Source organism: Dasypus novemcinctus, chromosome 7 (genome assembly GCF_030445035.2).
Source record: "Dasypus novemcinctus isolate mDasNov1 chromosome 7, mDasNov1.1.hap2, whole genome shotgun sequence".
Classification (NCBI taxonomy): domain Eukaryota; kingdom Metazoa; phylum Chordata; class Mammalia; order Cingulata; family Dasypodidae; genus Dasypus; species Dasypus novemcinctus.
The window spans coordinates 37,228,005-37,250,816 of NC_080679.1; the positions used below are offsets into that span (position 1 = coordinate 37,228,005).

The window sequence follows — 22,812 nt, forward strand, 5'->3', positions numbered from 1 at the left end:
TGGGCTAGTTTCTAAACAATGGAACAGATTAGAGGCTACAGAGTTGCCCTCTCAGCTACAATTTTATTGCCTGTTAGATTTTTTTGTTTAAGGGGGAAATGTATTTGTTCCCACAGAGCCAAACGATATAGGCATAATCTGAAGTCCTTCTGCTGTTTTTATAATTAAGATGATTTATCTTCTGATTGCTTTGCTGTGCCTGCTTAGAACTGGTTTCTTTAGTAAATGCTGTTGAGTTAGAATTTTACAACCTAGTTTTTCCTTGAGATTTCTTAATCCGAACTTGCTTCTAATTTTGAAAAGGGTTAAGTGCTTCCTTGTAAACATTTTAAAACTAAGTACTTTTTTACCCCTGTTGATTTTTTTTTCATTTTTTAATCTTTTTTTAAAAGATACATATATCACCCAAAATGTGAGCAAAATATTTTATATGTGTAGTTTTATTTAAAAAATACATTTCAGTATGAATGCAAATATTCTTCTCTTCTTTAGTATTATAACTTAAATACATAAAGAAAATCACAGAATGATGGGGCACAAATAAAAGTCACTCAGCTTGTTTCCATCTCTTTTTATAATATCCCAGAAAAGGCCCTGCTATTTCTTATAGCTCAGATGTAATCCAACTGTCTGCAATGGCTAAGAATATTTTAGGAGTTGATCTGCGCTGAAACATCAAATTGCATAAAATAGACATTTCAATAAAGCACTACAGTTACAAAGTGTTTTCAGAATAATTATCGTATTTGACTCTCAGAATAACCCTTCAGGTTGGTGGTAGCATCCCATTTTGCAAAGGAAAAAACAACATCTGAGATTTGGAAAGATTAATATGCTCCCCCAACAGTACAGGTAAGTGGTAGAACAAAGACTTGAGGTCATTATCTTCTAAACTCAAGTTCTGTTTCTTTCATTTTATCATATCACAGTGTTTGAAGAGAAATATTTTCACCAATTTCAAACTTTTTACATCTTTGTATACCTTTATTTTTAGTATTTTTTGTTTTAGAGTGTACATATTAAAATTCTAAGTAACTTTTTTTTGATGACAAAAACATCTACACCTACAAATTTACTTCTGAGAACTGTGTTGTCCACATTTCAGATTAAGATATGTAGTATATTCACTGCTGAAGACCAATTACATGTATTTTAAGATTTACATCAGTAACAAGGTATTCTTAGAATTCATCTATTTTTGAAGAATCCTGATTTAGACGTTAAATTATTCCTGAGTTAATTACAATTATTTATTAAAGAAATTCATAAAAGCACAGACTAGCCACTGAACATTTATTTTATTACTAATAAATTTAATATAAACAAAACTGGACATTTAACTTTAATAGCCATACATGAAACTCTTGATTTATTTGAACAATACCACTGTATAAAAAACAATTTTTAAATAATGTGGTTGATCAATGCAGTTAGTTCAGATATAGCCAAGGATGTGTATTAAATCTTCATAGGGAAACTGTATTAAAGCAAACTCCATGGTCACAAAGATATATCCATAATCCCATTAGCCATCTCATCGTAAGTATGGTATCTTATTAAATAAAGATTTTTAAAGCATGATCCATTAATTCCATCAAAACAAAAACAAACCCAATGCAAATATCTTATTAACACAGCAGATGCTATGCAAAGACACATATCTGACATACTTTAAAAATGTACCTACAATAATCTAAGTAAATGCAATGTATCTACCTGTTCTTCATTAGACGAACCTCTCTCTTTCGTGCTGCTTCTTCAGCAGGCTGTGTAGGAAGTGCTGGGGAGGATGCCATAACTACTCCAGGGGCAATGGTGCTAGTAGGTGCTGTGCGAATCTGGTATGTTTGTACATCTCCAGAGGCAGCTGGAAAGGAAAATAGCAAGCATGGTGTAGAACACTGAAACACCGTGACTTGATTAAACTACACATGTCAAATCATCATTCTAAACATACGAAAAGGATTAACAAGGGGAAAAAAGGAACAAGTGATTCTGGCTAAAATGTTGAAGGAATCAGCACACTCTGGGTCATTACTGAGAAATAATTGAATTCCCAATTTAATAGATTAGTATAGATACTTGGATAAAAGAGGTCTTAACCTATATCCTCTAAGTCTTTTATCTTTCATTGAAATGTAGTTCTATTCTGTTGTTAACATGCTTACCAACCTTAAGTCTAAAAGGTAAGTAGGACACAGCTTGGATGATCTTCCTAGATAGAGTATAGTCCTCAATGTCTTCCTTTGATATTGGTAAATTCATATTAAAAAATTTCAAGTAGACTCTTGCCACGACATAAAAACGACCATGATTTTTCATAAAATAGCAAAATGGAAGAGAAAATAAAGCATTATGGTCAACTATTGTAAATTTCCAATTTAAACAAAACTGAAAGTATGAAAAATTGTACCAGTTGATGCCAATTATATTATTTGTAGACATATTGTTTTAATGTAAATGGTAATGGCTAAATATACTAGTTTTATTTTTCTAACTAAATGATTCATCATTTATGACAAGAAACACAATCATTATTTGACAACTGCTTCTAAAACAGCTTAATATTCCCTCCTAAAAACAAAAAACCTAACGTTGAGAGAATTTCAAGGTGTTCATAAAATTAGCCTTATTTGCTATTAATACCAATTAAAATGTGTAGTTTGAGTGGAAAAGATTTATATACTAAATATGTTACCATCTTCAAACTGACGTTCAGAATTCAAATTCACTGACATCTTGCTTTACAATTTTTGAGTACCTGCATGTAAAGTGAAAAGGTGTTTTACTGCCATTAAATTAAGCAAAATATTATGTTCTTCAAATATTGTTAATAACAGAATATATTCTGTAAATACATTAGGGCCCTTTAAGTAAATTATGACTCTCTCTAGTTGGTGTTTTAGGCTTATTCAGAAATTATTATCCACAGTGAAGGGGCAAAATTGTCATTACTTAACAAAAGCAAGATGCATTATTATTAATGAAAATATTTTTAGAAACAAATTTATTCCCGCAATTTGTGAATTTCTGATACAGATTTTATTCTTGAAGTATCCGTACGGATTCTAAGAAAAACAGTCAACTGCCATCTATAAAGAGACCTGAAACAAATAAGAAAAATCTATCTAAACTAAAGAAAAACAAAAACAAAACAACAGGAAAAGGCTATTTCTATAATTCATGAAGGATTTACCTACTTTTTGCCTAAAGGATGAGTCATGCTTTGACCAGCAGACTTGCATACTGATATAAGATTTTTAGAATATGTTTACAATTGAAATAAAAATTGATGATCTTAGAAAGGAGGACAGAGAATTCTTTTGAATAAAAAGCAGAGAAACAGAATTCTGAAACCTCTAAAGATTTTTTTATCTGAGATTTATCAGCACTCTCACCTGACACATCAAAAACAAAAAGAGGTCGAAAGAGCTTGGGTCTTACTCAAGGCTACATGGCAAGTCCATGTAGGGTTAAATTTAGAATACAGCTTTCTTAACTCTTGATTTCATTGTCTTTCCTTCTAACCTACCCTGTTTCTCCTATTCCGAAATACTAAAGCTGTTAAAGATAGAAGTTAAATTTTTTAAAACTGAAAATAGTTGTTTTTATGCCATGACATTTTGGTCCAAAAGGAATAATGGAAGAGTTCATAGAAAATATTATCTTTAGTGAACAAAACTTTACATTGCAAAGTGCTTTTTGATATAATACTTACGTTTTCTGAATTTAAAAAAATTTAATCTTTCAAAGAATTTACCACACCTGTGAATTCTGAATTTCCTTACCTTGGACAACAACTTGGTTGCTGGGCACTAAGATCTGTTGTCCATCAGTGGTCTGTGCATACTGTAGAATGGTGGTACCCGGCTGAGTGGCAGCTGCATTGGTCATGGTTAATGTTTGCAGGCCTTGTACCCCATCAGTACCATTGTTAGCCAGTTGTATTGCTCCTCCCTGGGTAATGGCAACTAAAACCCAATGGAGTTTATTGTTACAAGTTTAATTAACACCATATAAGACTTTTACAACATACTAAATTCCATGCAGAATAATCTGTAATGCATAACCTAGGAGAAATTATTACAGCAAATAATATCATTAAGAAGGATTTGATATACTCAAATAACTTCATGTTCAGGAAACTCACATCCAATTTCTACAATATAAAGGCACTCTTTGAACCCCACTATAATTGATAATAATAATGCCTGTTATTTATTTATATATTTCAAACAGATAAGTGAGAAAATGTTAAATTCCTTTCAGAGTTATTTGGTTTTCAGAGACAGTACCATTTTGTGCTCCACACTTATGCTAACATTAATTACATAGTATTTTAATTGTTTAATACTTGCTGTCCCATTAGTAAATTGGTTTCTTGAGGATAAAAGAATGTGATTTTTGTCTCCATTTTAATGTGCTTAATGTTAAGCTAAGAATGTAACAGGTATTCAATGAATGGATGCTTTAATGAATCATTAATAAACGGTTTAGCAGTGCATTCCCTAACTCACCTAGCAATGCAAGAACTATTAACAAAGTCCACTCAATGAAAAAACTGAAATGTCCTATGGAACTTAATTATCCAAGTCTCTCAAGTTGTTTAAAATTAGAGTTCAAAATCATCATTTAAAAAACAAAATATTTTACTGTTTCTAAAATTACATATCCAAGCATTTTCATATAGAATCTTTTGTCAATTAATTAACCACACTTGTCATTCACCTGTAATAAAGCAAATCAATCAACTTTGACTCATATTAATAAATATTTCACTTCATTAAAAAATTGAAATTCTTTTATGCTATAGTACAGAAAGAGTTAATAAAAAATTATTTTATCTGGGAGAAACAGTCCTTTAGATACCAGCACTGCGATTGGTGTAGCCACTCTCCCTGCTAGGTTTCAAGTGTTTCCAGAAGGGGAGGAACCAAAACTCACAGTATTATGTGCAAAACTACATAAGAGGTTTTAAATGAGTAAGAGAAAAGTAAAAAATGTTAAGAAAGTCAATTTATCTGACCTAATAAGCATAATGTTACTTTCTATTAGAAGGTAATTAGTTTGGGATCAATTGTCAGCAAGCTGGGAAACATTAATATCTAGAGTCATCTGAATACAGAAAATTAATTTTCCACTGCTTAATCAAAGAGTAAGAGATAATGGCTATGATTTGTTGAATTTATCACATGATACCTGTGGAAATTAAGATACTATGCATATATAATCCACCCACTTTAGCTAATCTTGGAAATTTTACTATCCTGGAACTGAAAAAAATTGGAATGTGTAAGAACTATTCTAAGATTAATTTTCCAAGATGACTCAAAAGAATCAAGAGGTCAACAGAATCAAACCACATTTCTTATATAGAGAGTTAATAAGCAAAATCTACATACAACTTTCTTCCTAGGTTCATACCAACAAACTCAAAGTAGGAAGAAAGTAACAAGCTGTGTATCAGGAGATTTGGGGTGTGGCCAAGGTTCCACTACTAATTTGTTTTTTTGCTTCTGGTATCTCTTCTTTGAAAATAAAAATATCTCGTTTCTAGCCACTTTATACAATTCTTTTAAAAACTGAATGAGATAATATGAAAATACTTTGAAAACTAAAGCCAATCATGTCAACTATGGTTATTCTCTGTAATATTTATATATTTGATCATTATTCCAAAGGGATGTGAAGTAGTTTCAATGAAACCAAATCCATTAAAACAAGAATAAAAAGGTAGAGATCAATTAATTGATGTCTCTAGACCAAGCAAAGAAAATACAAATAAGCATAAACATAGTTGAGGCCATGGGGTGCTAAGATAAAGAGAAAAACATCATGGGTTACAGTTTTATTCAGTGAAACAAATTCAAATTCAAATTTAAAATGAGAAACAGGCAGGTGAAAAAGTAGAACCCCCCCCCCCCAAAAATGAAAAACGAAGCAAAAAAGCCCACAAACTTTCAATTTATATTAATACTATAAACCTCTAGCATTTGAATACTGGCAACTCTACATATGTTCTGTAAGTTAAGAAATACATAAATGTTTTTGAATATTTGAGTATTCTCAATATTGATTCTTAATGAAAATCAAGAACAGGATGTTAAATCAGTTCTACCAAAGCCATGTGTGTATGTAGAGAGGATAAGGGATAAAGATAATGAATACAACTCTCAAAATCTTAATGTATTATTCTCTTAAACTAGTGATTTTCAGTTGTTGGAGGAAGAGGACATGCTAAGTTAAACATCTAGAGGGAGGGTGACTTTTCCAAACTTCACGTCCCTACTTAAGATTCTGATAGGCCCCTTTTCTAAAAAGCATGCTTTCTAATTCAAGTTAGAGTTGCTTAAATAGTGGATGACTGTTACTGGTAGGCGTTATGTTGTATCCCTCAAGTGTGCTGAAGTATGAGGAAAATAAAGGTCATGAATCACTGTTTTAGAACACCCATCTTAACTGAAATTATCAAGATATAAGGTAGTGCTCTCATTAAACTAAAAATTCACACACACATATACAGGTATATAGACAGCAACTCTTTATCTCCACCAACAAAGACTTAGGAAGGAAAAGATGACTAAGCTCTATTGAGTTTTGACAGTGAACAAGAAGCTTACTCAAAGCATTCCTTCAACAGTATCAAAAGTTCCAGCTTTGGGAGAGCTAAAAAGTCTGCTACTTGGGAATCTGTTCTTAATAGACTTGGAAAGCAAAGTAAAGTTATGGAAACCAAGGTTCTATTTTAATTCGAAAACTAGTAACTTGGGGGGTCAAGCTTTTATACATATTTCTGATACTACCCCAGGACATTAGAAGACTAATGCAGCAAAGGAATTTCAATGTATACATTTAATTTGTAACTAAGGAAGAAAGGGTGGAAACTATAAAATGGGCAGCATTGGGTTTAACAAAGAAATAAAAAATATGTGTGAGGCATTTAATGAAAGGCAAAAAGGTATAATATAAAAAAGAAAAAAGTACCATTCACACAAATGCCTACAATCAAACAAAAGCAGATTTCAAAAGACCTTATAAAAGATTTAGGTGAAAGATAAGTGATAGAGCTAAGAAGAAAGACCTAGGTGCCAGAGTAATCAAAGAAATAGAAATTTTAAAACTTTTACAAGAGAAACTTTACTTTCTTTAAGTCAAAAAAAAGTCCTCTTAATTTCAGTAGTCCATGACATTTACATTATTATAATCTACTACAGTTAACTTTTTATATTAAAAGAAATAATCACTGAATGTCCTAGTAGATTGCAGCCCAAGCCCTCCCTGCCAGAAACATTTAATGTGAAGATTTTAAAATCCATTTTTAGAAGGGAAGATTAGTTATTAAAACAGATAAACAATCAGAACATGTTTGGTCTTAACTATATCCAAAGAATGATCATTTTCTTTATCAGAAAACAAACCTTGTGTTCTTAACATCATTATATCCAGAATTTCAATTACTGGTTCAAGAAACTTCTAAGGCATTTCCTGCATCTGTACAAAACAGAGAGACATCTAAGGGGCTAACATACTTGAATCATCCTACCTAAAGCCCTGAAGAAAAGAAAATATTTAACTTATAGATCTTTGCATAATGAACAATAATGGCAGCTAAGACTGATAAAAGACTTGGCATTTGTATGTTTCCTGTAAGAAGAAAGCAACCATTAGTTTCTCTTTTTGATTTTTAAAACAAATATCCGCTACTCACTGTACTGTCCACTGCTAGTTTGGTAAATTGGAGTTGGCACCGTTACAGTGGTGATGGCAGGTGCTGATGTTTCCTCTTCGGACTTCTCTTCTTCAATCCTTGGCACTCCTGGTGCATCAGAAGATAAGTCATTCAAAATTTTCCTAGAAAAATAGAGAATTATATCAATTAAAATAAAAGCAAAGTATACTGGCTAAATAAAATTAATAGAAAAAAAGATCAGAAAACTGGCAGAAAGCGCCTAGCTTGCGGGATGAAAGAATTTACAAAACAAAATTCCATCAGGAAGACAAATGAAAAAATGAAACCACACCAGTACTGGAAAAAACACAGGTGAATTCCTCTTGAATATGAGTGTAGGGAAATGTTAAATATGACTCAAAATTCAGATGCAATTAAAGAAGTGTAAAATTGAATATGTTAAAAAAAATGCTTTTGCATAGAAAAGAATACCAAAAACCAAGTCAAAAGACAACCAACAAAACTAGAAGAAAATACTTATGTAAACCACAGATACACACAAATAAAAGGCCAATAACCCCTATATATATATAAACTTAAAAATTAAGGGAAAAAAAGGCAATAAAAAACCTACTTTTTCAAAATGGGCAAAAGATGCCAACAGACAATTTACACATATACATATGTAAAAAATGGCCCTTAAGCATATAAAATATTCAGCCAGGTTCATAATAGAAACACAAATAAAAATTACAGAGATACCACGTCTCAACTCTCAGATTATGTATCTCAATATGGATGTCTTTGAGTTTATCCCATTTTGAGTTTACTGAGCTTCTTGGATGTATAGACGCATGCCCTTTATAAAATTGGGGACATTTTTTTGCTTCAAGTATTTTTTTCTCTGAACTCTTTCTCTCTCTCCTTTCCTTCTGGGATTCTAATGATGTGTATGTTGGTAAGCCTGATGTGTCTCACAGGTCCCTTAGTCCTTATTCATTTTTCTTGTTTTTCCTTTTTGCTTCTCAAACTAGATAATTTCAACTGATCTAGCTTTAAGTCTGCTGATTCATTCTTCTGCCTCTCAAAACTACTGTTGAACCCCTCTATTGTGTTTTTCATTTTATGTATTTTACTTTTCAACTCAAGAATTTCTATTTAGTTTCTTTTTATAACTTTTATTATTGATATTGGTTTTTTTCTATTTGATGAGACATCATTCTTATTTCTTTTAGTTCTTTGATCCTTCAGCTCTTAGAGTATATTTAAGACAGCTGGTTTAAAATATTTTGTCTAATAAGTCCAATGTCTAGATTTCCTCAAAGACAATTTGGTTCCTTTTTTTTTTTTGGGTTGGAGAATGGGCCATACACTCGTTTCTTTGCATGCCTCATAGTTTTTGTTGTTATTGAAAACTGGGTAGTTTGAATGTTATGATGTGGTTAACTCTGGAAATCAGATTCTTTTCCCACCCCAGTTTGTTTTTCTGCATCTTGTGGACGTAGTTTTGTTTAATGAGATTTCCATACTATTTTTGTAAGGACTGTGTTGTCATGTGTAATTAATCACGTCTCTCTTCCATTAGGTTAGTGAGCAGAGCTAGTGATTTAATAAAGATTTCCTTAAATACTTGGAGTAAAGGAGGGAAAAAAAAGCTTCTGTTGGTCTTTTAAGATTGGCTCTGAAATGAGCACTACTTCAACACTGAGGAGACTATTTATAACCATGCCTTAGCCTTCATTTCCTGCTTTCATGGATCCTAAAGATCAGACAGAGGTGAGAGCTAAGGGCTGTCTCCAGGCTTTGCTGGGCATGAATCCAGTACTAGGAATAAATAAGGTCTTCTAGATTCCCTATTGTATATATGGAAGGTTTTCAAAGCCCTTATTCCCCATGTACTTTCCTCCCCAACCTCTTCCTTCTAAGGCTTTTGGTCTGTCTGTTGCTTGCCTTGCCCTCAGTAGCTTCAGCTTTTACTGCTGGGGAGAGCCTTCCAGCACAAACATCTCTGGGGAGGGCAAAATGAAGGCAAAACTCTGAGATGACAGGTCAAAACATACAATTACAATTCTTGGAGAACCAGGTCCACACTGACCCCTAAGATACCAGAAAGCTACACCAAGAATGCAAGCCTCCCTCCTGGAAAGACACTAAGGATCTGATCTCAGCCTTGGGTGGTATTCTGGAGGGACATCAGCAGCTTGTCATCTAAAACAGACGTGGCCCTTTGTTTCGCTCTCTTGGAAGGCTGTGTGGTCAGCTGTGCCCCCAGCACTTGGTTGTGTCTTGAATATAAGTTATTTATTGCTGCTTTTATCACAATGATTACTTTCTGATTTTCCAGGACTGAAATGTGGCCCAGGACTCTCTTCACTAGACAAAAGACATTCACAATAATCTCTTTGAATTCCTCTTTTGTAAAAGAACATCCAGCGAGATGTTCGACTCAAAGGAATGAATCGCTAATGGGGGGATTTTCCCCACCTGGGTAACACATAGATTTGTAGGGAAAGATAACTTCCAAGCACCTCGCATGTCATTTGGACTCAATGCCAGAATGACCTATGCTGAAATACTGAGACCAGTGGCCCTGAGAATGAATCATTTTGCTTTGGTGGCTGCGCAGAATTAAATTTGTTTAGAATTAGAAGCTAACACTTAAAAAAAAAAGAATGCAAGCCATCATTCTCAGGGTTGCTGCTCAAAGTGATGGGTTAGGGGCTGGTAGATATTTAATTAAAATGCCACAACACTCTTACTGATATACAACACGTTCTGTCTTAGTTATGCATTATCCTGGTTGTTTTAAGTTTTGTTTCAATTCCACAGATCAGAAGACGTTGTTTCTAACAATTTTTGCCAGGTTCATCATTGCTTTAGTGAAGTGACAGGTTTTTGGAGTTTCCTACTCTGCCATTTTCAAAGACATAATTCCCAAGTGACTTATGACATCAGGCTAAAGACAAAAATAATTCTAAAAAATGTGTACTCTTTAATCAGCTTCTCTTTAACAGAGGCATCGGTTAACAAATTTGAAATTACTTTCTGTGTATTCTAGAACTGAGAAAATAAGGAAATATACTGTAGATATAATGGGAGCCAGGTTTCTCATCTTTGAAGAAGGAAGTTAAAAACAGAGAAGAATGAATGATAAAATCAGCCTTGCACTGGATTGGAATTGGAGGTTTCAATGTGAACTTTGGTTTTATATAGACAGGTATGCTGATAGAAAGGATATACAGATTCAGATGCGCGTGGTTATGTGTAGGTACACACACACATATTTCTATATACACATGAGTGTATGTATGTATACACAGCTGTTTTATAGCTCTGCCCATTGAGAGGGCCTAGAAGCATAAAACCATCTAGCACCAAGACTGGTTCCTAAAACACTCTCCATTAAAAGAAACCAGGGCTTCTTGGAGCCACAGCTGATTCTAGGACTGGGGCAGGGAAAGTTACATGTAGGGTCTGGAGCATACTGTTCTGCCAGAAATTAAGAAGTGCTCGGGAAACGGACTTTGGCCCAGTGGTTAGGGCGTCTACCATATGGGAGGTCGGCGGTTCAAACCCCGGCCTCCTTGACTCGTGTGGAGCTGGCCATGCGCAGTGCTGATGCGCGCAAGGAGTGCCGTGCCACGCAAGGGTGTCCCCTGCGTGGGGGAGCCCCACGCGCAAGGAGTGCACCCGTGAGGAGAGCCGCCCAGCGCGAAAAGAAAGAGCAGCCTGCCCAGGAATGGCGCCGCCCACACTTCCCGTGCCGCTGACGACAACAGAAGCGGACAAAGAAACAAGACGCAGCAAACAGACACCAAGAACAGACAAACGGGGGGGGGGGGGGGGGGGGGGGGGGGGAGGAATTAAATAAATAAATAAATCTTTAAAAAAAAAAGAAGTGCTCAAAGAATGATAGGTACATGCCAAAAGGGCATAGGAGCCAGCCAGAAGAGGCTGGTCAAATCTGGGAAAAATTGAGAATAAAAATAAATAATTATAATCCACTGAAGGAAGAACCCATGAATCTACAGTGATATAAATATATAAGATGATATAGCTCTTACCTAAAGTAGAAAGCCAACTAATAAAGGTAAAAAGGATTATGGAACTGGGAAAAACACCATAATAATAATCATCATCAATGGATGCTAGGAGGTGAAAGTTTGAAAATAATTTACAAAACATTTTTCATTATAAATGGAAAAATAATTTTAGAAAGGAGAAACTTGGCAGATACCAGCTTAAACAAGAGATCAAATTAGCATCTCAAGCAATGGTACAAAACAATTCGACCATGTCAGTAAGGTGTAACTCAGGTTGAGTCCCTGCCCTCTTGGTAGGTCTGATATAAATGAATACTCACACAGACAGACAGACACATAGGAAGAGAGAGCTGTCATTTCTGATCCTGCCATATGATAGAAAGGTGAAGCCTCAAACAGCTGAAGCCCTGGGAACAGATGAGACATTTTGCCTCATAGCTTCCAACTGACCTTGGGAAGAAAGCGGAAGAGCTGAGACTGATATGGTACTGTAAGAGAAGTCCTATGCAAGCCTGCGGTGGCCAAACTCTCTCTGAACAATGGGCTGAAATATCCACCCTCTTCAAATACTTGGGAAAACTCACTCTCTGTACACAAGGGTAGGATCCCTCTCATGGCCTGAGGAGATGTCTTGATTCCAGACCTCAGCTTCCATAGTTTTCCTTTTAAAGCCGTCTTCCCTTCCATCTCTCTCCTCCCTGTCCCTTTTAGCCCAGGCTGACAATGGGTTCATTCATATATAGTTCATACAGAACGCTCACAAAGCTTGTTGGTTTAGCATGCAGGAAGCAGGGATCCAAACCATCAGACAGTCTCTCCTGGATAACTGCATTTTCAATCCTGAATCCTTGGAACTTATTCAGTTCCAAGTGTAGTTAAGACCAAAGAAATAGAACATCTCAATTTAACACATGATCTGGGATTTTCTTTAGCTATAAAGGACATTTTTGGTACAATTAGTAAATTTTGAATAAAGTTTGAAAATGAGGTAATAGTATTTTATCAAAGTTAATCTTTGATAAGTAAACTTTGGTTATGTTAGAGAATATTCTTGGTTTTAGGTGATACGTAAGTATTTAGTGACAAAAAGTCTGAAACTTACTCTCAAATAGTTCAGAAAAATTATATTCATGTTGTCTTTATCTTGAAATAAAATTATAATAGTTTTTTTCTAAAAACAGTAACCCTTTGACAATGTTCAAATTACTAAAAAAAAATTTCTTTTTCCCCAAAGAACAATTGTTAATTAGAGGTATAGCACTGACCAATTCCGAATTTTGAAATTCTTGGTATAATCTGATATAAAAAAACAATTATGATTGACATATTTTCATGCAAAGTAAATGGCAATATATGTTAAGTTCTGTTCTTGTGCCACCATATATCTGTGCTTATTACTGGAAAAAGGTTGATTACTGCATATAAATTCAGAAGTTCAGAATGAATTTCTTCTACTCCAAGATCAAATTCTAATGTGAAAAAGGAATTTCTAATAAAAGTCTTCCTTCATCTTTTACAATAATCCCTAACACTGGTGATTAGAATTTTAAAAGTTTAAAGAAAAACATCTTCCTTTCTTTTCCTTAATTAGTCTCATCAGAGTTCTATTTTGTTTGAATTTTCAAAGAACCGCTTTTTGGTTTTATGAAAATCTGTTTATGATTAAAAATTTAATTTTTTATACAACGAACATATGTTGTTTTTTCTCTACTATTCCCCGTGAAATTATTCTGTTCTTAGTTTCTTGAGTTAGAATTTTCTAGGGCTGTAAGTTAAATGCTCAGCTAATTTATTTCCCAATCTATTTGTTGTCTAATAAATGCATTTCAGGCTATAAATTTTCTTCTAAGTTGTACTCCAGAAGTTCCAGTCTGTGGTATTTTCATTATTATTGAAGTCCAAGTATTTGTCCTTTAACTCATGATTATGTAAAAAGTGAGTTTTTTAAATTCCACAGTATAGATGTTGCCCCCATGTTCAACCTTTTATTGTTAATTTCTTATTCAACTTTGTGGTCATAGAATGTGCCCAATTTATCAATTCTTTGGAATTTGTAGAGATCCACCTGAAAACTAGTACATGTTTAATTTTTGTTTCACATGTTTAACATATGTGTGCATATATATATATTTTTTTCTTTCTGGGAGTGACAATTTTTATTAAAGATTTGTTCAAACCTTATATCCCTTCTAATAATCTGTATGAGCATCCAATTTTTGAAACTGAGATATTATCAGAGACATATCACTCCTTTATGATCAACACTCTTGATTTATGTCTCCTAAAAAATAGCATTATATCACGCTTTTCTGGATTAGGAATTCTCTCAGGGTTTGTTTGAGTAATTCGTTGGTTCTTTTTGTGTTGTTGCCAAAGTTACTTGATTTTATTTAACCCCATCTGAGAGTCTATCAATTAAAAATGTTTACCTTATTGTGATACTGATATACTAGAAACCCACATGTGGTTGAATTTGGAGCTATATGTATCCCCAAAAAACATGTTCTTAAACTTAATCCATTCCTGTGGGTGTGAACCCATGGTAAGGAGGACCTTTTGATGAGGTTACTTCAGTTAGTAAGGTGCAGCTCCCCTCAATCAGGATGGGTCTTAATCCTAATATTGGAGGTCTTTCTAAGTGGAATGGAATTCAGACACAGAGAGAAAAAGCCACAGAAGCAAGAAGGTGCAATTCAATGGAATCCAGAAGAAAACAGAGGCCACCATGTGCACTGCCATGAGACAGAGGCACTAAGGCCAAGGATTGCCAGCAGCCAGTCCTAGAATGCCAGTCTTGAGGGAGAAAGCTTTGCCTTGCTGAGAACCTGTTTTGGAATTTTTCCTGGCCTCAAAACCGTAAGCCATTAAATTCCCAGTTTTTAAACCATCTCTTTTTGTGTTATTTGCTTGAGCAGCCTAGAAAATTAAACCACCACATATCTTTGTGTTTATTTTCCCCCTTTTCTATATTTTTCCCAACTTCTGCCTATCTTTGGTTAGTATGCATTTTCTTTATTCCTTTTTCTACTACTGTTTTTTGGGCACATTTTTCTTTTAATGGTGATTCCTTACTTATTACTTTCATATTTTTTTATTCTTTTAACCAATTATCTCCATCCTTTTGACCAAGGCAAGTACTCAGAATGCTTAAATCTTTCACCTGAACTACTCTCCTTCTTCCTGTTTTCAATCATGGGTTTCCAAAATATTAGTTCCAGCTTGATTCAAACAGACAAAAAATAAAGTCTTATATATGTTCTTGGCTTTAGTAATTGAGTTATCTAAGACATTTTACTGATGTATTTACACCCTACTCTTTTGAATTAAATCAGCCTTTATTTGTTCTTCCAGAAAGAATTTTCAGGTACATTTTTTCAGGTTTTGATTTCTGAAAATGTCTTTATTTTGTCTTCACCTTGTCCAGATTATTTATTGTTGTATTGCAAACTACTCCAAAATTCTGCACTTTAAAACAAGTGTTTTTTTTATTATCTCATAATTTCTTAACTTAGGGATTCTGGCAGGGTTTGATTGCGTGATTCTTCAGTTGCTTGTGGTGTTGACATGTCATTTGATGGCATTCAGCTAAGTGTTTGGGCTGGTCTGGGAGGGTCCAAAATGGTTCCCCAATATTAGGTGCCTTGGCAGGGATGGCTGGGAGGCTGGGTTCAGCTGGGATTGTCAACTTGAGTCATATTGGCATGGAAGACTCAGGGAACTGGATTATCTTACTTGGTGGCCCAGGCTTCAAAAAATACATGCTCCAGAGAACACAGTTAAAGCTGCACGGCTTTTTGTGATCTAGCTTTGTAAGTCACATTAATAGCAATATTTCTACTCTATACTAATAATTAAAGCCTGCCCAGATTCAAAGAGGAATGTGAAGGAATTTGCAGCCATATTTTAAAACCACTACATTTTTGAATGATAGAATACTATGTCAATAGCTTCCCTCAGGTCTTCAAAGATATTACTCAAGTATCCATTGTTGCTGACAAAAAGTATACTGTCTCTCTGTAACTTACTTCTTTATAGACCCTGCTATGGCTGCTTTTAAGAGTTTCTTTTCATATTAGATGTTCTGTAATTTTTTATTTTTTTCTAGGTGTGAGTTAAAAACTAATTTGTTCTGCTTGGTACTTGGTGCATTGTTTAATGAGGCCTTTTTTTCAATTGTAGAAAACATTTGATTTTATTCTCTTCAAATATTTTCTCCACTCCCACCCGCCCCTCCCATTTCCTACTTAGGAAATTCTAGAAATGCTTCTACTGGAGAGCATCTCATCTCTTCTATTCTCCCTGACTTTTCACTTCTTTCATGTTTTCTACCTCTTTCTGTTCTGCATTCTCAGTTATTTTCACCATTCTCTTCCAATTTACCAATTCTCTCATCAGCCACTTCTATCTAATTTATCTTCTTTTTTAAAAATTCCAGCGTCTGCATTTTTCATTTCCAAGATTTCTTACTGGTTCTTGTCCGTATCTGCTTTTTTTTATTTAGCAAACTCTCATTCTTATTGTAAGGATGTTTTTTACTCTTCAACAACTCTTTGAGGATGCTGAACTTAACTATTTTAAATAGTTTGTGGACTGGCAGCCAGTCAGCAAATCACTCACTTTAGAGCAGTGCTTGTTAAATTTTAGCATGCAAAAGCAGCTCACAAAGAGCATGTTAAAACACAGATTCCTGGACCACAACCTCAGAGATTCTAATTCAGCAGGCATGAGGCAGGGCACTAGAATTTGCATTTCTAACCAAATGCTGCAGACCACATTTTTAGTAGTACTGCTCTCCAGAACATTATTTTTCAAATTGAGATCATAACCCACATGTGGGCCAAGAAAACAAATGCACTGCAACTAATATAAAACAACAAATTAATCTGAGAACATCTAATAAAAGTATTGCTTTGTGTAACTTGTTTTAGGTGCCCATATTTATATAAACATTTATTTATATATATATATGTGTATTTATATGTGTGTGTGTGTATATATATATAGCCATAATGTAAAAATGTATTTCTAACTGTGGGTTGTGGTCAAAAAGTTTAAAAGCCACTACTCTAAATCTGCAAATAAATCAACTTTTTTGCATAATAATCCAATCACATGAAATCAGTAACTATTCTTAGTCTTCTGTTTTCTAGATTCTCAAATTGTTGCTTCAGATCATCTTAATCATTCTCCCCTAGATACAGTTCAGTCTCTCTTAAAGTATATTCCATATGTTGTCTGAACAATGGGATTAATTCCCTCCCCTGATCTGGACACTAGGTTTACCAATGTAGCCTTACATTGCATTGACTTTTTTATCAGTCACATCACATCACATCACCTGCATATTTCATCCTATTCGTTTCCATCTACTTTTCTTGACTGCTATGATTTGCCAAAGTACTTATTTTCCCTTTCATCATGGTAAATATCCCATAAGGTTCTGTCATCTACAAATTTGATAAACTAAATTGCTAGTCAAATTACCAAGCCAGATGAGACCAAATGGAGAGCCCTTCAAGGATCCTCTCAATATAAACTAATCACTATCAAGCTGGCTTGTTCTAATTAAAAATAATAGTACTCAATGGTAGAAGAATGATGATTAAATAAGATACTGTTATTTTTCTTGAAAGCACACCTTTCTCTACATATGTGTGGTCTCACAGATCTTTCATTTGATTATTAACTAAGGTATTACTATTTAAATGACCTTTGCTAGAATTCAGGTTACAAGGAAACTGGGACAAATAAAAGATGGCCATTTTTTCAACGTAAAGCTCATCTTTTATGAACCCATAGCTAGGATTTGCCAAGAATTTAGAATTCCTGTATTTAAAAATATATAGAGAAGTCATGCAGGTTATTTTGTAGTACCTGGTTGGATTTGCTTCAGGGACCAAGGTTTTATATACTTCTGTGAGATTTACATCAAAGTTGAAATTAACACTAACTCTATTTAAAACAAAACTAAAGAAATCAAGGGAGTGTAAATGCATACAGCACATATTCAGTCACATAAAATTTCTTAAGTTGTCAAACTCAACTGATATTCAGGGCCATTAATTTAACTGTGAGAAGAGAGAAAAGGGCTAAGGAAAAAAATCAACCACTCCTTTGTAAAATAGATTTACATATGTGAATAGAAATAATTTAGGCTAATAACAAGGAAGATAATAAGTCTGAGGTTTATTAAACTTGGGAGTAAGCTTTATCCACGAGATCTGAGGAATCACCCTTCCTGGAGATGTTTAATATGGAACCAACTTCTATATATAAAAATAATTTTGGTTCAGCTTAGAGGCAAGGCAAGAACTAGGTTAACTTCTATAGCTGAACACAAAACCTACAGTAAGATTTCCCTAAATTTGGGGGATGACAGCAAAGGATCACCTTTAGACAACTATTAAATTAACAAACACCTAACTGCTAAGTACCCTTACATAAGAAGGAGTTTACGACTATGTTGTTAAGTATATAAATATGCAGTCTCAGAACTGACACATAACTAGACAATGATAAAATCTTAAGAAATATACTCCAAACTTTTAAACTGAAAGGTATGAACAAACAGTCTGCAAAAAAGCAGCAGAAAAACAAAAAAAAACCACAGTGTTTATCCAAGGTTATTCAGAGTAAGAAGGGCTTTCATTCCATATAAGCTTCAATTTATTTGAGAGAAGTAACTCAAGAGAAAGTGATCCATAAGGTACTGATACAGCAGCTAATTGGTCTTCTGACATCTCTTTAGCTACAACTATTAGTCTTCCTCCACATCTGTAATTCTAAGTTCTTTAAACTATTAATTTCCATACCTGTAGGAAGGCCTCCTTGAAAGAATCTCTCTTCGTTTTTGGGAATCTGTTACACTATCCACTGACTCCTGTGAGTCTTCACTTTCTGCAATAGTAGAAATCTGAAAATAAAGAAGAACTTCATCTTGACAATCAAATTTAGTTCCTATAAAATCTTCATGTATTTTAAGAAAAAGTAAAATATAAAAGGACATATATAAACTTTATTCTTAACTTCAGCAGGAAAAAAAATCTGTTTTCATGGGAGACAACCTTACCAATCATACTTCTCTCCCCTTTACTTACCCTATAGATTCTAAAAGACAAAGTCTGAGAACCTAAAAATATTTTGTCAACACCATATTTTGTAATAGCCAAATCAACTTAATTTCTTTTAGGACTCATTGTAATTAATACTGAATATATCAATATTACTTGTCAGTTATTTTCTTTCAGTTGTTAGAACAACACTACCAATTGAAGTAAGGTTTCTGTAATGAAGGAAAGAACGAATGACTAAATATTTGGTCATAAGTCTATGCAGTAACTATGTATTTTCCTTTGACTACTGTGTAAACAATTGTGAATATATTTACTATTGTACAAATAAGATCAGTGATCCCCCACCATGTTTCAGATAGTTGTTTCTGGCAACCTCAGAAAAACCCCTCTGCTCACACAGACATGTTTCAAAATTGGCATACTACAATTTTTATTAAGAAAAACTTCAAGGTAAACAACTGTGCATTTCTGGACAGTATCTCTGGACTGGAAAGTAATGAAGATAAGTGAATAAAGATTTAGATGGGATAATAACAACACCAACTAGCATTTATTGAAAGGTTATTATTATGTGCCAGATACTATACTAAAACATATATTACTTAGCACAGTAACATTAGGTATCAGATAGTACTGCTCTTTTTAAAAATTTTGAAATTTAAATGGGTGTATCTGAGGTAAATTCACAGACAGTACTACTATTAAATCCTTTTTATAGATGGGGAAGAATGTTTAAAGAGCCAAATCACAATTTGCAGCTTTAGATGCATATTTCTTAAATTTTTTTTGTTCAAAACCCATACTTCCTGTTTTTTTAAGGAAGAATCCTCCCCCTCTGGCCTCTACTTTATTTGAAATCTCAAAACAGACTATATAATGACAAGAACCAAATCAAAGTATTATAATTTTGGACCTTTTCCTAAAGCTATACATGTTCCCCTGGAAATTTAAGTACTTTCCTTGGGGAGAAATAAGATAAATATAAATATAAAGTTTTATTTTTAAATTTCTTAAAGATAAATAATTTAATTTTTCACTAACGGTGAGAATGATGTGATATAATATGCTTCACTAAAAAATGTTCACTTAATCCTTTGTAACAGTGATTCAAAAACCTGATTCTAAACTCAGGTTTTTTGAAACGTGATTTAATATGTGCTATTACTGAAAGAAAGAGACCTTGCAATGATATGCAGATATAAAAGTAAGTTCATTTTTGGCTGGGCTTACTAAGAAAGACAATCATTTTTCATCTTCCTATAACAATTATGCAAGTTCCTAATGAGATTTACCTAGCAAATTTCTGTCTCTGGGCTATCAGTCAGTTATTGCATGTTAATAGGAAAGTGTTACAGCTTCCTATTTTTAATAAATAAGTTCAATACTTAGTGAAACTTTGGAAGATTTCTGAACAGTTTAGAAAATTTCATTTTTATTTAATGAGTGCATATTTGAGTTCTGAGAGGTGACAAACTTAAAATGTTTGTAATTAAACCAAAAATTAAATAAGTAAACAGTTCCAAACTTCTGTTTTCAAATTGCTCTCCCACAGCACAAGTTTCTTTCAAAGAGCATTACACTCTGATGCATGGTAAAAATGTTACTTTCTCCTAGAAAGGATAGCTCAAACATATTTTTTTTTCCAAAAACATCTGTTAGGTAATATATCCCTATAAGTCCTTGCTTGCCATCATTAAAAGATCAGAAACTTTGAAATGCTTATTTAGTCAATAAAAAAATAACTAACCTCTAAATTAGACAATACTTTGCTGTACAGTAATCGATGAATTCCTATGTAGTACAAAAAACGTTATTTCCTATCACATTACCAAATATTGGAAGACTACAGAAAATCTCATCTCCAAGCACTCTCTTCCTTGCTCACTCTATTCCAGCAGTATCTTTTTGTTATTCCTTGATACGCCAAGCATACTCTCACCTCAGAGCATGTGGAATGCTTTTCTTTCTAACAGAATGCTCTCCCAGATATTCTGTATCATGTAAATTCCTACACTGCCTTCTAGTCTCTATTTACCCTGTTCCCTCGCTAACCTATATAAAACAGAACACCTTTTTCTCCACGTGATTCTCTTCCCTTTACTTTAAGTCATCTTCTGAGCACTTAGCATCACCGGATCAAATTTTATTAGTTCACTGTCTCTTTTTACTCAAATGTGATCTTCATGAGAATACAGACAATTCTCTTTGTCCACTGCTGTCTGTTCTAGCACCTAGTGATTGGTAAACAGTTATGTGATTAATAAAAATTTGTTGAAGGAAAATATTAATTTAAGATAATATAATCCATCAGTCATCTATCTGGTAAATTTAAATTGCACTATATTGAAACGGGGCCAAAACTAATGAATGGAAAGTGTGAGTGCCACTGTCAACCTCTAAACATTGTGTAAATCCCATTATTTGAGGGAAGGGGGGGAGTTAGTCACATAATCTCTGAGATGTGACTTACATAGAAAGATAGAAGGGCACCAATGTTGTCACACCATACCTGAAATATTAGTACAGCTTAGTTTCTAAGTGTTTCAGATAAAAAAAATATAAAATATAAATCCTAATACCTTATCGTCCCATCAAATGAAATGTACCTTTTATCTCGTCTAATTCCAACTACTAATTCAGTTGTTCCTCTAGTATTCAGAAAGATACACAGATGAATATAAATTAGTAAATGATGTAAGTGCCTGGACAGAATTTTCCAAGAGCAATGTTTTCATAACTTTTGAAGCAGCATTTTTCTGTTATTTTATATTTTTGAATTTGAAATAAAGTTATTAAAAAAAAAAAAGAAATGTACCTTGTATATTTTGGAAACACTGATCTAGAACACTAATATTCTCCCATATAGAACTTTGAGGACATTACTCTCCTAACTTGGTTACTTCTTCTGATACTGTGAATTACTTCCTAGTTATTAATACTAGCTACTGTTAACCTGCTGAAAAGACCATTAAAGTTTAATAGGTTCTCCATGGTTTAGGTCTTTAAAGAAAAAAATTACCATATTGTGTCTCTATTTATAGAATTCAAGTTTTAAGAAGTCCAACTTCTCTTTCTTAAAATACATTCACTGAAAATTATAAGCATAGTGCACACCTTAATAGAAAAATGTGTTCTTGAAAGGGTGAGTACATATTTCTTTTATAAATTTAATGGCCATATAACCCCCAAACCAAAATTATTTTGCCCCCAAATAAAATTAAGAATATAAGCAACGGGAAGTGGATATGGCTTAAGTGACTGGGCTTCTGCCTACCACATGGGAGGTGGCTAGTTTGGATTCCAGTGTCTCCTAAACAAGACAGTAAGCTGGTGCAATGGGCAGGTACGGCAAGCTTACACAACAACAGACACAAGAAGAAAAAACATAATGAAAGACACAATAAAAGCAGGGAGCAGAGATTTCCGGAGCCTCCTAAAGTAGAGAGCAAGCTGACACAACAAGATGACACAAGAGATGTGGGGAAGAAAACACAGAATGAGAGATACAACAAAGCAAAGGGAACGGAAGTGGCTCAAGCAATTAGGCACCTCCCTCCCAAATCAGAGGTCCTGGGTTTGGCTCCCAGTGCCTCCTAAAGAAAAAAGGAAGACTGACTCAGCAAGTGAAAAACAACAAGGGGGTAAGGAGAAATAAATAAAACAAATCTTAAAAAAAAATATATAAGCAACAATTAAATATCAGGTACTGTAACAAAAAATAAATTTTGTGGCTATAATTTTAGTAAATTTTCTGTGTTCTTTATAGAAACAGTTCCTTCTTGTGGCAGTTTGGTATTATTTATGAATTCCAAAAATAGATATTGGATTGTTTGTAAACTGGTTTGTTCCTCTGGGTATATTAAATTATATTGGATTCAAAAGTTTTATTTTTAATTGATTAAATAATGATTAAGGCTTTGATTGGGCCATGTCAGTAGGATGTTGCATCCCCGCCCCCTTGGTGGGAGAGGAATCACAAAGAAATGGCACTGCAGAGAATGGAGGTTAGAGTTTTGATCCTGGAGCC

At 33.8% G+C, this 22,812-nt stretch overlaps 1 protein-coding gene across 9 annotated transcripts in view; it reads right to left on the bottom strand.

Annotated features, from left to right (window-relative positions):
• Window positions 1-22,812, bottom strand: part of CREB1 (cAMP responsive element binding protein 1) — a 78,842-nt gene that overhangs the window by 23,366 nt on the left and 32,664 nt on the right. For all 9 annotated transcript variants that reach the window (XR_009186492.1, XR_009186493.1, XR_009186491.2 and 6 more), the window contains 4 exons: window positions 18,525-18,625; window positions 7,709-7,851; window positions 3,789-3,971; window positions 1,717-1,867 (listed from right to left, as the gene is read on the bottom strand). Coding sequence is in view for 4 of the 9 variants with exons in the window: in XM_058300277.2 (XP_058156260.1) it covers window positions 1,717-1,867; window positions 3,789-3,971; window positions 7,709-7,851; window positions 18,525-18,625 (578 nt within the window). In the remaining 5 variants the exon portion in view is untranslated. The remainder of the gene's footprint in view (window positions 1-1,716; window positions 1,868-3,788; window positions 3,972-7,708; window positions 7,852-18,524; window positions 18,626-22,812) is intronic.